The sequence below is a fragment of the Engraulis encrasicolus genome, chromosome 13, assembly GCF_034702125.1.
Source record: "Engraulis encrasicolus isolate BLACKSEA-1 chromosome 13, IST_EnEncr_1.0, whole genome shotgun sequence".
NCBI classification, from domain to species: domain Eukaryota; kingdom Metazoa; phylum Chordata; class Actinopteri; order Clupeiformes; family Engraulidae; genus Engraulis; species Engraulis encrasicolus.
This window is the reverse complement of record NC_085869.1, coordinates 47,158,877-47,176,162: the sequence shown is the minus strand read 5'-3', so window position 1 is coordinate 47,176,162 and position 17,286 is coordinate 47,158,877. Positions and strand designations below refer to the sequence as shown.

Here is a 17,286-nt window from a genome sequence, read left to right as displayed (position 1 = left end):
AACGAGACGCAAAATCAAACAATGACTAATGCGTCTGTTTAGACAGGGCGGACATGCTGCCTTTGAGCTACTCCAGGATAGAGAGAGAGAGAGAGAGGGCTAGAAAGAGAGAGAGAAAGCGAAAGTGTGTGCGCGTTTGGGAATGCACATGTGTCAGACTGATTGTGTGCATGCATGCGTCTTGTATGCCGAACAAGAAAACACACCACACAGATTCTACACTAACAGTTGTGCATCTTTGTTGTGCTGGACTGTGCCAGTATGAACCACTGTTACAGTGCTGCATGGTCTAGCACCCTCATATCAACATGCCTAATAAACAAATGTTTTTGGTCTGAGCACAATATCGCAACAAATTCGTTATGTCCCTTGCTTGTTTCGCTGTTCAAGAAAAAGTAAAGCAGCAGAAATTTTGTTTTACTGACATGTTGGGGTTAGGCATGGTTTTGGTCAGGACAGAAAGAAATTGCTGGAAAACTGCGAATCTCGTCACATGACAAGTGCTTTCCCATGTCATTGAGGACCATGACTTAACTTGCAAAGGTGTCACACCTCAACACAGAATGCACTGGCGTGAGATACTATATACGCCTTTACTACATAATGCCAGTCTGCCCAGACCCGCACACACCTCACTCCCACCCCTCTCTCTCCCTCCCTCCCTCCCTCCCTCACACCATACCTTCATCCTATCCCACCTCTCCCTCTCCCTCACTTTCTCCATCTCTCCCCTTGTTCTCCCTACCTTCATTCCTTCCCTCTCTCCTCCCTCCTCTCCGACTCCCTCTCCTCCCACTCCTCCTCTCCCTCTCCCCATACCTACATCCCACCCCTACCTCCCACTCCCTCTCTGCTCCTATTCCACCTCTCCATACCTCTCTCTCAATACCTCTATCTCACCCTTCCCTCTCTCCTTGCATTCCTCCTCTCCCTCTCTCCATACCTCCCTCTCTTTCTCCTCCCACTCCACCTCTCCATTCCTCCTCTCCATTCCTCCATCCAACCCCTCTCACCCCTCTCACCCCTTCCTCTTCCACTCTCACTCCCTCTCTCCTCCCTCTCCCTCTCTCCTCCCCACTCCCACTCCCTTTCTCCTCCGACAGGGCCGCTGCTATTGATGCCTCCCGTGGGACCCCTGGCACCAACAGCGGGCCGCTCAGCTCATTGGCCAAAGTGCTTCGTCATGCAAAGTCGCTCTCTCAGTGACGGAGCAGAGAGAGTGGCGGGCAGAGTGGGAGATGGAGTGGACTGTGCAACTGTGTGTGTGTGTGTGTGTGTGTGTGTGTGTGTGTGTGTGTGTGTGTGTGTGTGTGTGTGTGTGTGTGTGTGTGTGTGTGTGTGTGTGTGTGTGTGTGTGTGCGTGTGTGCCTGTGTGTCTGTGTGTGTGTCTGTGTGTGTGTTGGCTCTTCAACGTCGTCCATGATTACAGTTCAACGCCCCCTGATCAATCTCACTCACAATGGAAAGAAAAATATCCACCACCACCACCAACACCACCACCCTAATCCACCACCACCAACACCACCACCCTAATCCACCATTCCACCACACACACACCGCACTGCCCCCCACCCTTCCCAGCTCCATCACTGTATTCACACAGTGGTGGGAGACCACCACTATACTGCAGTATACTGTACTGTACTGTACTGTACTATACTATACTATACTATACTATACTATACTATACTGTACTGTACTGTACTGTACTGTACTGTACTGTGCTGTACTATCAGGCAGAACACAACCCCCACGCTCTGAACTGACTGACCGTTCCCACTCCTGCTACCACAGGCACCACGGCCGGAGGAGTGTACTGTGAAGAAAAGAGCGAAGGAAACTTGCACTGCACATGCAGGGAACGAAGGCGGGCTGACATTTCTCAGCGCGACATTAGTTAAATAAATGAATGCAGCCCTGACAGGGAAAACTGGGGTGGGGTGGGGGTGGGGGGTTTGGTGCAGGGGGGGGGTTGACATTACACTGTTGTGACAACTCAGGCATGCCGCTGCAGGGTGATGTGCAAAAGGACGAGAGGAATATCAAAGGCTGTTTCTTTTTTTATTTTCTTCTTCCCTCCTCTCCACTGCCGCACTCGTATTTAAGATTTCTCAGACACAAAAAACTCTCCATCTAAGGTTTTGGTATGTCAGCAGCGAAGCAGAATTTCAAAACCGAGCCAAAAATATACGCAGAAGGGAAAAAAATGGTGAAAGCGGACGCTGTAAATAGTGGAGGCATGCATACTGTATATAGATGGGGTTCTGTATCCTATGTAAGCATCAAAGGAAACACATGATAGGTTTGTGATACAGCACGCGAGGCTGTTCTGCCTTACCTTTTTCAGAAAGCGAACTCCATAGGTGAATATGTAGAGGTAAAACGAGAATCTCCACCTGAGAGAGAGAGAGAGAGGGAGAGGGAGAGAGAGAGAGAGAGAGAGAGAGAGCGAGGAAACAGAAAGAGACACATAAAAAGACATTGTCAGATCAATCAAGTCTGGATGCCAGGGCCAACTATACCGACACATTACCCATACATCACAATGTTTTATGCAGGTCATATACAGGACACCGCATCAACAAACACAACACAGGCTACAAAGTAGAGCAGTGGTTCTCATCCTTTTTTGAACAAACACCCTCTTGACCTCAGTAAGCCTCCTTGATCTAATCATAAGCCCTTAGTATTCAAAAATTAAATAGACTAATGCCCCCCAATGGCAACTTAGCCCCTCCCTCAGCTATATCCTTCTCAACGCCCCCCTAGGGCTTTTTATGCCTTTATATTGACAGGACAGTGGAGGAGAGACAGGAAACTAGTGGAGAGAGAGACAGGGAAGGATCGACAAATGACCCGAGCCGGAATTGAACCGAGGTCGCCATCAAAGCAACCTAGTGCCCTACCGTTAGGTCACAGCAGGGCCATGATCAAAGTCTTTACCAAGTGATGAGTCACACTCCCCAAACAAATGAAGCACATTGTGACGAGGAGCTTGTTTTGTTTTCAGTCGCTGTGTGCCTATTTTGCACAGTACCATTCACACTTTCCCTGCGTCAGAGAAGGACATATATATAGCACTGGCGCCCGGTGTCTGATACTTGTATTGTGAGTGGGGCAAGATAGCTCACCAACGTCATGACTATGTATGGCTTGAACCCATTACAGCCATTTTAGTAGAGTCGACATTCCACCCCGTCAATCCCACTGTCACTTTTTTTGACAGCTGCCATTCATTTACCTAGACGTTGCCATCTGTGACCTGCCACAGTCAATGTACCAAACTGGCACATATGGACCAGTAATTTTGGCAAAAAAATCCATATGTTTACGTTACAATTAAATGTACCTGAATATGCAAAGTATCTTTTATATATAACCAACTCTCCTTAACTGTCGCGGCTTCCCATCAAAGATCACCAAAGCATCCTAAGAGGAAACACACTGGCTTTTAATAATATATTTTTTATGGGCATTTTCGCCTTTATTTTGATAGGACAGCATGAGAGGCGCCAGGAAGCGAGTGGGAGAGAGAGATGGGAAAGGATTGGCAAATGACCCAGGCCGGAATCAAACCCGGGTCGCCGGCGTAGTAACCCAGTGCCCAACCGTTAGGCCGTGGCAAGGCCGGAAACACACTGGCTTGCCTGGCCATCACCATCATTGACTGAAAAGACTTTTCCAATTCCAGCCAACTCCCCTGCGCTCACTCAAACTTAAATTGCCCTCGTCTTAGGACATCGACTCATCACAGCCTGAGTGGCACAGTCATATTCTCACAGATTGCTCTGTTATATTCCCCTCTCAATATTCCCATTGATGTTAATATCTCTCTCTGTAAAACTTTTATTTCGTTCATTTCCATCTGCAATAAATATGTTATTACCCTCAATAGTGATCCCTCGGTCACGCCATCATTTTTTGACCGATTGCTGTTCAATCCGACACTAAAAAAGCATCTCGAGGGAGGAATTTCAGACACACACACACACACACACACACACACACACACACACACACACACACACACACACACACACACACACACACACACACACACACACACACACACACAAACACAGACACAGACGCACGCAAACAAGCGCACGCACGCACACACACACACACACACACAATCACACTCACACAAATTGCGTGCGGGTGCCAATGCTGCCCCAGGCTACCGCAGGGGACACGGAATGACAACAAACACGCAGAGTTCTGCTGAACTGTAAAGAAGGATGTTTGGAGAGAGCAGAGGGGCATTAGGAAGACACAGGGCCTCTTTTATCTGGCCTTTTACGAGAGCTTTTAGAGAGGGTCACCTCGGCTTTATTGCCTCGGCTCCATTGTCTCCTGCTTTTAATATGCTGATTGAATGACCACCTGTGTGTGTGTGTGTGTGTTTGTGTGTGTGTGTGTGTGTGTGTGTGTGTGTGTGTGTGTGTGTGTGTGTGTGTGTGTGTGTGTGTGTGTGTGTGTGTGTGTGTGTGTGTGCGAGTGCGTGTATATGTTTGTGTTCGATGTGCCGTCTGTATCAGTGTCTGGTTGTGTGTGTGTGTGTGTGTGTGTGTGTGTGTGTGTGTGTGTGTGTGTGTGTGTGTGTGTGTGTGTGTGTGTGTGTGTGTGTGTGTGTGTGGTGCCCTCTGCCTCGCCGTGTCTGAATGAGTCAGAGCTCTGGCTCTGGCCTGGCATCAGTGGTTGGCACCACAGCAGGGGGGCGATGCCAACGCCTCCCAGCTCGCCTGCACACACACACACACACACACACACACACACACACACACACACACACACACACACACACACACACACACACACACACACACACACACACACACACACACACACACACACACACACACACACACACACACACTCTAATACAGATGTATTTATGTATTTACACACATACACAAGCACACATGAATTCACACACAAACGTGTGTACACAGACGCAGACGCAGACACACACACACACACACCCCCCAAACTCAGTGTCGCTACCACCACCCACCAGCCCCCGCCACAGTCACACTAATACAAACACAATTATGCTAACTAACATGAGTGAGTGAGCAACATTTTCCCTCTTTCTCTCCCCCCGGTTGCCAGCAGCCTCACACAAGCATTTGACTCCCAGCTGGCATAAGTGCTGACGAGTGCCAGGGGCCTCCGGGCTTCTTGGAGGGGGTGGGGTGTCATGCCAGGCCAAGCCAGGCTGCTGTTCTGTCAATATGAGCAAACCCGTCAAGGTGAGCTACAGTACCAAACCATTACAATCAGGGCGGATCTAGCCATTTTGGGGCCCTAGGCTAAATATAAACATGGGGCCCTATAAAGTAATTCTTTGAGCGCTTACACATTCTCTGTCTCGTATATATAGTCGATTACTTTACATAAGTGGCCAATTAAGATCAGGCCTACTTTTTTTGTGTGTTCATCGGGACGATGTGACAGTTGGGGGCCCCTATGGTCGGGGCCCTAGGCAATTGCCTAGGTTTGCCTAATGCAAAGTCTGCCTCTGATTACAATGCCTCCCCTCCACCTCTGGGGTGTCATGCCAGTCCATGCCAAGCTGGGGTTATGTCAATAAGAGCAACCCGTCGAGCTGAGCTTGCCTGGTTCACACCAGACCATATAACAAGTGAGATATGGTCTGGAGACCGCCTACTGAATTTCTCGAAGGGAGGTGTAGTTTACGATTGCCAACGGCCGTTTATTGCCCGTATACATAACGCATAGCCAGTGTCAGTTGTATTCAAACAAACTGCCATTTGTCAGTTGTCAGTTGTATTCAAACAATCTGCCATTTGAGTAATACGCGTCATCATCTTTCCACCCCTCCCCGCTCTCGAATTGGCTCCCAATCACAGGTTAGTGCTTTGGGACGAGCATCCATGCTGTCTTTCAGATCGCAACGATTGTGCAAAGCAGCATGGGATTTCCCAGGCTAGAGCTGAGCGACAAAACAGTTATAATGCCTCTCCTCCACCTCTAGAGTACCAGGCCAGGCTAGGCCAGGGTTCTGCGAAGATGGGTTGCATTTGTCAAGATGAGCTACCAATAGGCTGTTCACATAGCCAGGCTGTTATGTCAAGATGGGCTGCATTGTCCAGATTAGTTACCTATGGGCTGAACACATAACCCAAATAGCCTGTTTCAGCAACATATAGTTGGTAGGCTGATAACATAGCCAGGCTGGGGGACTTAAAAAAAAAAAATTTTTAGGGCTTTTGTGCCTTTATTATTTCATAGGACAGGGGAGAACAGACAGGACATGACTGGGAGAGAGAGATGGGGAAGGATCAGGAAATGACCCGGCCCGGGAATCAAACCCGGGTCGCCCATATAGCAGTCGTTAGAGCCACGGCTGGGCCAGTGACCAGTAAGCTGTTAACACCACCCAAACCCTACCACCCATGGCTGCTACTGCAGTGGCTGCTAATGACTTGGTAGCTCAGCTGTACAGGTAGCACACATCGACACAAGACTGAGGCAGACAGCAAGTCAAGCCAGGGAAGGAGGACAGAGCCAGGGCTGTGGGCACACCACGGCAGACCAATCCAGTCCCCTGCACCGTGAAACCTCCAAGCTTAACTCAACTTGAGACTTTCTTCAGGGCAACTTACTTTTTTTACGTTTAACTGGCTACAATGTTTTACAGTGTTGGTATCTCAGTTGTACAGGCAGCTCACATCGACATGACACTAAGCCAGGGAAGCCAAGGAAGGAGGACCGAGCCAGGGCTGAGGGCACACCACACCAGGCCTGTCCAGCCAGTCCCCCTGCCTCGACAAATTACACACCCCATCCTGAAAACACATCACAGGCATCCCACAGGCCGCCGGCCGCCCACTCCCTCTATCCCTCTCTCCGTTTCCCCATCCATCCGTCTCTCCGTCTCTCCATCTCTCTCTCTCTCTCTCTCCATCCATCTCTCTCTCTCTCGCTTTCTCTCTCTCTCCCCATCTCTGCGTCACATGCTGCGTTTATGGGGGCCTGCTCAGTGGGCATTTCATGTCAGAGTCTTCCACCATCATAACTGTTTCCATCTCCGCAGCAGGAGTTCTTGGCCAGAGGGAGCACTGCTCTGCTATGTCTTCTCCCCCACCTCCTTCCCTTCCCTTCCCTTCCCTTCCCTTCCCTTCTTCTACTACTAATGCTGTCCACTCATGTTTTTCCCAGCGAGCTACAGAATGAAGCAATGGAGGATGACAAGCAAGCAACCACCCCCCTCCACCACCCACCGCACCCAACCCTCCAGGGCTGAATCCACCGTAGATATGGTTACAACCTAGGGGCCCCCACCTGCCAGGGGGCCCCTGGTTGGCCAAAGGGGAGAACTGTGAGTAAATGCAGTACTGTATCTGTAAAAGCTGTGATATTCATAAATATAACACAAGGCATGCAGCAGCAGGGAGACTGAGCATCCCAAAGAGCAATACGAATGCATTTCTACGCACTGTTGAATATAGATCAATTAAAGCATGGAACAATTTGCCAACCAAATTAACTATATTGAATAGTAAAGTGGTTTTTAAAAAACAGGTGAAAAAACATCTGAGCCTATCATATATAAACTAGGTTAGTGCAGAGGTAGAGATGTTTGTCACAAGGTCTTAAGGCCACACCAATTTAATTTGTTGGTTCTCGGATTTTTTCAGGAAAAAGTTGAAGCGAGAGGGCGAAAAAAAAAAAAAAAAATTAGTCGTGTGGTTATACCACCTGTATATCAGCCTCACATGGACCTCCAAAGGAAGGTGCAAGACAGGCAAACACCTGGACATGGAGAAGGACAGTGTAGAAGGGAATTAAGGCAGCCAAATAGACCAGGCACAAAATTAGCTCACAGGGCAATTATTATATTAATCTGGTTTGAATAAACTGAGATGAACAGTTGAATAGTTGTTGTTTTTCTTTTTAAAAACTGCTATCCCACTCCACTAATTCCACTAAGAGCAATACTGTGTTTCACCGCTGCTACTGCTAACCCACAGGGGCTTCAACTTGCCATTGCATGTTTGTCTGTAAATGTTTGAATGTTTCCTGATTCGCTAGTCGTAATCGGCATGTTGAAAGGAGTGGTTTTATTGGTTCTCTACGTCACATGACCTCCAACTACTAAAGAGACACCTCCCCGTTCATGAAAACATGCAGTCTTCGTTTTTTTTAGCGATTTCATTTTTTGGGGTATTGAAACTGATTTTTTTTTTTTTTTTCCATTTTGTTACAAAATACAAGAGGCGAATCCGAGAACCAACAAATTAAATTGGTGTGGCCTTACATTATTATAGTAATTTATGTTTATATTAAATGTTTTTTTGTTTGTTTTTTTTCTTTCTTTCTTTTCAATGTATGGTGCTTAAATGAATGTACAGATTTGTGTAGAACTTTTAACTGTGTGTGATTTTATTGTTGGACCCCAGGAAGAATAGCTGGGTTTGCGCCCAGCTAATGGGGATCCTAATAAACTAAACTAAACTAAATTAAACTACTGCAAATGTATCCGCTAATGTGCAGATTCATTCCTAAGTCATATTTTATTCCTTAGCTCATTCCTATCTTATTCCTTAGTGCAGTGTTTCTCAACTGGTGGGTCGCGGAGGGGTCATGGGTTGGTCGCGGAGCCTTGGTGTAAAAAAAAAAACGTAATTAAAAAAAAAATAATCCAACTTTTCCTGCAACAATTTACAACAATTGTCATCTGTCGTCATAGATACAATCTGAATGTTAATGCGAGATAGATAGCGTGCAACCAGTCATTCGAGTCTTACATATCGAGAATTGCATTGAATTGACTTGAACGCTAAAAAAATTGGGTCGCGACCGAATGAGAGTGGAAAATGGTGGGTCCCAAGACTGTTCCAGTTGAGAAACACTGTCTTAGCGTATGCAATTTTGACGCAAAATTTGCCTCTTGAGGGGGTCCTCCAGTAACCTGTAGCCTGTAGAAGGGCCCCAGCCCATCTTAGTCCGGCCCTGCAACCCTCCTCCCGTTCCCCCACCTTCGTCAGGGGTGTCCATCACTGTCGTCCTGACGTGTAGGTGAGCCGGAGGGAGGGTGGGCGAGACACTGTGACAGCCTGATCAAACGGCCCAGTGCCTGTTCGACCACGGCTGTAAATCAAGGCAGAGGACATACGCGTACGCACACACACTACAATGCTCGACATGGCCTGAGTGATGTATACTCGGGGAGCCAGTGATTCGGATGTGCTTTACAGGGAGGATGGAGAAAAAATGAGAAGTCACTGTGTGTGTGTGTGTGTGTGTGTGTGTGTGTGTGTGTGTGTGTGTGTGTGTGTGTGTGTGTGTGTGTGTGTGTGTGTGTGTGTGTGTGTGTGTGTGTGTGTGCGTGTGCGTGCGTGTGTGTGCGTGCGCGTGTGTGTTGGGAGGAATGAACAACATAAGAAATGGTAGTTCAGGTAAATGGCATGTAGAAGTACTTTAAGTGAAGATCCTCCTTATACATTCAGAAACATTCCCTGTTATAAATCAGTTGCTTTCAGAATAGCAATGGCCAAGTAATGTAGTACTAAAGACACATAATGCCATAGTCATGTATTACCATGGTTGTTAAAAGTACGGTAGTAAAGGAATTTAGGTATTTCGCTGGTGGAACAGTGCATTTTATGCGGTTTTCATTGGTGTCACTATGAAGCCCAAACCAAAACTTTTATCCAAAGAATCGTCTAGTAGAGAAAGATACTTAAAGGGGTATGCCACTATTTTGGGGCTTAATACAGTTCAAATCGTTGGCCAGGGTTTATAAAGGTGGTAAAGTGTCTTATTTTTCATGTTAAGCGTTGTCTTGCTTTAAGACAAGTTAAAAGAGGGAATATGTCGCTAAGCTAGTGAAAGTCAATGGATCCGTGTAGCATTGTAGCATGCTACACGGATCCATTGACTTTCACTAGCTTAGCATCATGCTCCCTCTTTTAACTTGTCTTAAAGCTAGACAACGCCTTACATGAAAAATAAGACACTTTACCACCTTTATAAACCCTGGCCAACGATTTTAACTGTATTAAGCCCCAAAATAGTGGCATACCCCTTTCAGCCTCAGAATGTTCCTGGATCCATTTGATATTCGGTGAACGCCCCTTTAGGAGACCTTCAGTTGGAGACCTTTGGAGACTTGAGGTTGAGAATAAATGGAGTCCCCTTAGCACTGTGCGTAGATGCCTGTAGCGCACATCTTGCGCAGGCCACCACCAAACATCACAAAAAGAGAAGAAGAAGGAGAGGACAACGCCCCCTTAGGAGACCAAAACTTGAGCACACTCCTTTGCATTGGGTGGCAGGAGTTGGGAGGGAGGAGTATCCTTGGTAGATTGCGACAGGTCCTTTACTTAACAGACAAACCCTTTGCCTCTGACGTTTTCCTTACATCCTTACCACGTAATAATGTTCCAAACATTCTTTCATCTTACATTCACTTTCAAACACAGCTGAACTGCAAAACATCTCACTTGAATTCAAGTTTTTTTCATCTTACACCTGAACTTGAGCCTGATTTGCAATAAGGTTTTTCTTGTAACTAAACGCTGTCCTTGAAAACATCTCACTTGAATTCACATTCTTTAGTCCTACACCTGAAATTGAGCCTGATTCGCACTAAGGTTTCTTGTAACTAAACGCTGTCCTCTGAAGGCCACGGCCCTAATGATCTTGTGGAGCTGAGCAGCCCACAACAGCTTCGGAGGCAGGGCACATTCGTCATGTCAAGCACAATCGATTCTGACCTTTCATAAACCAGGATGGCAGACAAGCAAGCCAAGGAGGGGGTAGCGAGAGAGAAACAGAGAGAGAGAGAGAGAGAGAGAGAGAGAGAGAGAGAGAGAGAGAGAGAGAGAGAGAGAGAGAGAGAGAGAGAGAGAGAGAGAGAGAGAGAGAGAAAGAGAAGCAGAACCAGAGAGGTGACACACACACACACACTCACTCACACACTCACACACTCACACACACACACACACACACACACACACACACACACACACACACACACACACACACACACACACACACACACACACACACACACACACACACACACACACACAGTGAGAGAGACAGAGGAGGGGGGGGGGTGTTAGGGACACTCCACCATAGAGAGATGCAGAAGAGATAACTGTAATGTCAACAGCGTCACAAAGCAACAAATGTCACACACTTCTTCAGTTGACGCTAGATCCAGTTAGTTGCCTAGTGACCGTTGAGCCAAACACCGTCTCCGGGCGCTGAGCGAGAGGACACTGTTTGGTGTGTGCTGTCAAAATTATTATTAATATCCGATTGACATGACTCACGACTCCCTTTTTCTCTCTCAGTGGACTGCCAAAATTGTTTGCGGTTGGACAGGGCTCGTGCCAAGCATGCAATATCCCAGACCCTGAAAAGTGTTTTTCTGCTTCATTTCAGGGTCTTGTGAGAGGTCCTCTGGAGTCAATCAGACAGCAATGGGGAGGCGGGGGTAGACTGGGGCCTGCATTTGGGTCTCCAGCTCAATCAAAGGAACAAAAAATATTGGTGGAACAAATTGGCGATGGAGTTTTAATTAGTAGGAAACAGAAGGCGAGCAGAAGAAGTGAGGAGAGAGAGAGTGGGAGACGACCATAAATAAATCACCAGCTTGAGCTGCTTCACTGAGGTGAATCACTGCAGCACAGTCTGAATAGGATAGATAGATAGATAGATAGATAGATAGATAGATAGATAGATAGATAGATAGATAGATAGATAGATAGATAGATAGATAGATAGATAGATAGATAGATAGATAGATAGATAGATAGATAGATAGATAGATAGATAGATAGATAGATACAGTGCCCTCCATAATTATTGGCACCCCTGGTTGAGATGTGTTAAAAGCCTTAAAATAAATTCAGTGTTTATTGCAGAAGAATACTGTCACACTGAAAATTGTAGGAAAATGTAGCCTTCAACTCAAATGAATTGTAAGAAAATAAAAAAATCCCTGACTAAAAAATAATTATTTTTCATTAAATCACCTGTTCCACAATTATTGGCACCCTTAACAATTCCCAGGAAATAAATATAATTGAAGCATTTCTGTCATTTCTACAGTAGTTTACAAAGTTTACCAGAGTATGTAGGAACATTTAATTAGTAATTCATCACTTCCTGTTTCCCTGGGGTATAAATATGACGTGACACCGAGGCCATTTCTCTTATCCACTCTTAAACATGGGAAAGACAAAGGAACACAGCATACAAGTGAGGCAGATGTGCGTCGACCTTCACAGGTCAGGCAGAGGCTACAAGAAGATTGCCACTCAACTGCAGCTGCCCATATCCACTGTGAGAGGAATAATTAAAAAGTTCAAAACAACTGGAACAGTGGTAAACAAGCCTGGACGAGGACCCAAGTTTATTTTGCCACCACGCACAGTGAGGAGGATGGTAAGAGAAATCAAAAGATCTCCAAAGCTCACTGTTACAGAATTACAACAAATGGTAGCATCCTGGGGTCACAAAGTCTCCAAATCAACCATCAGGCGCTGTCTACACGCCAACAAGCTGTTTGGGAGGCATGCACGGAGAAAACCTTTCCTCACTCACAATCATAAACGCAAGCGTCTGGAGTTCGCCAAGCGGTATTGGGGCTTCAACTGGGACCGTGTGCTTTGGTCAGATGAGACCAAGATTGAGCTTTTTGGCAACAAACACTCATACCCCCAGCACCTCATACCCACTGTGAAGTTTGGGGGTGGGTCAGTGATGCTGTGGGGCTGTTTCGCTTCCAAAGGCCCTGGGAACCTTGTTAGGGTGCATGGCATCATGAATGCTTTGAAATACCAGGACATTTTAAATCAAAATCTGTTGCCCTCTGCCCGAAAGCTGAAGCTGGGTCGTCACTGGGTCTTTCAGCAAGACAATGACCCTAAACATATGGCCAAATCTACACAGAAATGGTTCACCAGACACAAGATCAAGCTCCTCCCATGGCCATCTCAGTCCCCTGACCTCAACCCCATTGAGAACCTGTGGGGTGAGCTGAAGAGGAGAGTACAGAGGAGAGGACCCAGGTCTCTGGATGATTTAGAGAGATTCTGCAAAGAGGAATGGCTGAAGATCCCTCTTTCTGTCTTTTCCCATCTTGTGAAACATTATAGGAGAAGATTAGGTGCTGTTTTGTTGGCAAAAGGGGGTTGCACAAAATATTAACACCAGGGGTGCTAATAATTGTGACACACATTATTTGATGTCAAATAATTATTTCTTTATGTGGGATTTTTTCCCCACTGAATAAATGCACTTGTATTGAAGGTTGGATTTTTCTCTTTTTTTCCATTAAGGTCCCATATTATTTAGAAAAAAAATAAAATAATTGGAAGCTAAAAAACACATCTCAACCAGGGGTGCCAATAATTATGGAGGGCACTGTAGATAGATAGACCAGGTATGATAAGAGTCACCAAGAGAGGGAAAGAGGGAGATCCGTTCAGACAAAGACACAAATAGACCAACAGCCAAAACAGAAAAAGTGAGAGGAATAGAGGGAGAGAAGCCAAGCGAAGAGAGAGTGAGAGAGAGAGAGAGAGAGAGAGAGAGAGAGAGAGAGAGAGAGAGAGAGAGAGAGAGAGAGAGAGAGAGAGAGAGTGGAAGAGAATGAGTATGCACAAGAAAAGTCAGCCAGCAAGCAACACAGACAGCAGAGTTTGTGGAATGCAATCATTATATGGTGTTTCTATGGCGACTCTAAATATTACTTGCATGTTGCTTGCTGGCTGACTTTAGCTTGTATGTTAGGTGGGTGGTCAAAAATGTCTAGATATTTTCCCTTGCGTGTTCTCTGTTTACTCTGTTAGCCAGAAGTGAACAAGCATACTAGAGCTTGATAAAAAAGGAGGTGTCTGACAAAGCTCTGTTTGTTGAAGAAACAGAAAAGAAACTATTCAATAGTTCCCATAATGCCATCAGCTGTTTAACACACCATCTAATCATATACACGTTCACACTGAATATCCAGTGCCACCATACATTATCCTTTTCACATGTGTGTGTGAGTGTGAGTGTGTGTGTGTGTGAGTGAGAGAGAGAGAGAGAGAGAGAGAGAGAGAGAGAGAGAGAGAGAGAGAGAGAGAGAGAGAGAGAGAGAGAGAGAGAGAGAGAGAGAGAGAGCTGCCTTGGCTAAATGTATGTAAGAGTGAGCTATATATGGTTAATGTGTGTGTAATGATGTGTGTAATGTCTCGTGGGTAATGTCTTTTGTATTTATGTATATACTGTATGCTTCTTTACACCTTCATTTCCCCCTGGGATCAATAAATGATACTCTACTTTACTCAACTCTCTACTCTTCACTACACATACATTACACACTTAAAACCCCTTATGCACACCCTGCCCTGAAATTAAAAAAAGGCATTTCGATCCCCACAGCCTTCTCACAGGACATCTTAGGTGTGCATATGGAGTTCTCCGACTTCCCATATTTGTGGGAAAAAAAGAGAAATAAGAAACGGTGCCTTGACACTTCAAAGCACGAGTGGCTTTGTACTCCATTCGGCATTCTTCAGGGAAGCTTTTTTTTTGGTCTAAAAATAAAGACAGCGAAGAAGAAGAGGAGAGGAGGATGAAGAAGGAGCAAGATCATACTCCAGCGTTGCAGACAAGCCCCGTCTGACCCCCGGGGACCTCTGATCCGGCAGCCAGGACCTGACAGAACAGGCCGCTAAGAAAAATATTAAAGAAACTCTGACCGCCATCTCCAAGCCTGGGTCAAGTCACTGATTTTTTTGGCCTCGAAGAGCTGAGCTTTTGCTACCCGTTCCCTATTGGAGTGGCGACGAAAAGAGAAAAATGATAACAACAAAAAAAACATTCAGAGTCTAAATCACTTGTCCTTCAAAGAAAAAAAACTGATTGAAGAGGAGGAAAGTCTGTTGCTGACATTGACGTTCCGTCCCCAACACGCGAACAGCTGTGGAGGCAGAACGCATTCATTACCAGGGATTACGGAGCAGGCGAGGCCAGACAAGGCCAGCGGAGAGCATGCCACCTCGGCTCATTTAGAGAGGGCTAGAGATTGCCGCCAAGCCCCCGGGTCCTGGGGACCAAGAAGAAGTCACAGTGGAACACACAGCATTTCTTTTCATTTCTCCTTCTCTTCTTCCGCCTGACACTATTTACCGTCGAAAAAAGGGGAAAAAGAGGCGGTGCGGAATCTGCTCTGGCTGGCTGATTTGAGAGGCTATTGGAGTCGAAAGGACGCTATTTCAAGCAGCCCTTTTTTTGGCTGTTGACTTTTGTCCCAGGGCAATACTGGTGGTGGTGTTTATATTTATTTCTCTGTTGTTCTTTTAGAGCTGTATGGCTGGTGCTCTATGGTGTTAGGTGGTGCTCTGTGGTGTTAATTCAACACTAAGGGCATGTAGAGCAGCGTTAAATATGGCTCTCTAACTGTTGAACTACCACTGCAAAATTACTGGGTATTTTTCACATTTCTATGGACTTTCTGGCTAAGTATGACCTTTCAGAGAATGACATGGGATTGGAGGCGCATTGTCAGAGGATGCTGGACACAGCAGTAATGACCTGTCCAGTGGCCAAAAAAACTCTGATGATGCCCTGGTGTTATTTGTGGCTTTCATCACTTCCAGTATTCACAACTTCAACCACCACGACCTACAAAAACCTGCCAAAAAAAAGTGTGTGGTATGAAACTACCGAGCCCACAAATCAATCAATCATCCTCCTGGAATTGTGTTGTCCCTGAAAAAGTCTCTGAGAGTCTGCCACATCCACAAAGAAAAAAAAAGAGCCTGTGTGTGGGTACTCCGAGCCCAGCCATGACAATGAACGAGCCCCAGACAAAGCCTGGCTGGCAGCTCTCCTCTCCTCTCCCCAACCCGATGCACCAGAGACTGGAGACTGAAGACTGAAGAGCTGGATCTGAATCTGGACAGGGCTGAGCTGGGACCACAAACCTCCACATGTCTCTGAGAATTGATGTCTAAATACACCCCCTTCCTCACTCTCTTTCCCTCTTCATACCGCTCCATCCCTCCTTGCCCCCTCTATCCATCCAACCATCCAGTCCTTTATGAAGTTCTCATCCTTGTAACAGAAACAGGGCTGGACTGGGAGGACAAACTGGCACGGACAGTTTTGGCGTAGACCAGCCATCCACCCCCATGCTACAATTGATGATGATGGGCTCAGTCCACTGATGCACCGATGGGCTGCCCCATCTAAATTGTGGGCCTGTAAAGGAACATGAAACAAGCAATCCAACAAACAAAAAGACAAAAGCATCGGCCACTGATGACTGACGGCCTACTGGGAAAATGCCCTGTATGCCAGATTACATGTCCAGCTGCCCTGGCTGGGTCTACTCTGGATAACTCTGGGGCTGACTTCATAAACCACCTCCACCCACGCCACAGCTCCATGGAATGTTGACCACTGGACTTGTACTGGACTAGACTGCACAGACCTTTATCTTTCTTTCTTACTTTTTCCTATGTAAAAGCGGATGCTTCCGTTACAACTATGTGGAAAACCCGCTGTCACTGTTGTGGTGTGACACACACACACACACACACACACACACACACACACACACACACACACACACACACACACACACACACACACACACACACACACACACACACACACACGAACATGAACACACACCTTGGCGACAGTCTCTAGGGTCAGAATGCCCACTGCCTCCGCTTCACATGCCCATTTCATTAGAGTAAAATTTGTGTGTCATGCTGCTGCAGCTCACTGCCCTGTCTCTGAAGTCTCACCAATGGTCCTCAAAACCACACTGCAGGAAATGTGGACAGCATGCCTCAGACACTTTTGCAAACATCTCACAAAACATTTGAAAGCAACATTGCAGCCTCTTCATGCAGATGTGCCCGCCAGTACAGTTTCTGACGGAAAAAAAAACGTAACTACATAAACACATCACTGTTATGCCATTATCAGTAACAGATTGCGACTAGATGATTACCATTTTGGTGACTATAAAGTCATACCCTAGACTCTGTGCTAAGTTTTACTTAACGTTTCCTCTGACATCTCTATAGCCCTACTCAGTAGTTTTCAAAGTGGGGGCCATTGACGGTCGCGACAGGTTGGCAGGAAAAGTATAAATAAAACAAAATATAGTAAGGTTGCCAAATTCCGCCCACTTCACTGATCACTTCACTGAAAACGTGATAATATCAATTATTTCAAATACTATTTAATTATGCTATCGTATATTTTTGGATAGCGGCAACTGTGTAGATGAGGTAA

At 46.2% G+C, this 17,286-nt stretch overlaps 1 protein-coding gene across 2 annotated transcripts in view; it reads right to left on the bottom strand.

The window, feature by feature from the left end:
* The window catches only part of cers6 (ceramide synthase 6), a 54,059-nt gene that overhangs the window by 28,091 nt on the left and 8,682 nt on the right, over positions 1-17,286 (bottom strand). For both annotated transcript variants that reach the window (XM_063214075.1, XM_063214077.1), the window contains exon 4: positions 2,339-2,396. In XM_063214075.1, the coding sequence (XP_063070145.1) occupies positions 2,339-2,396 (58 nt within the window). The remainder of the gene's footprint in view (positions 1-2,338; positions 2,397-17,286) is intronic.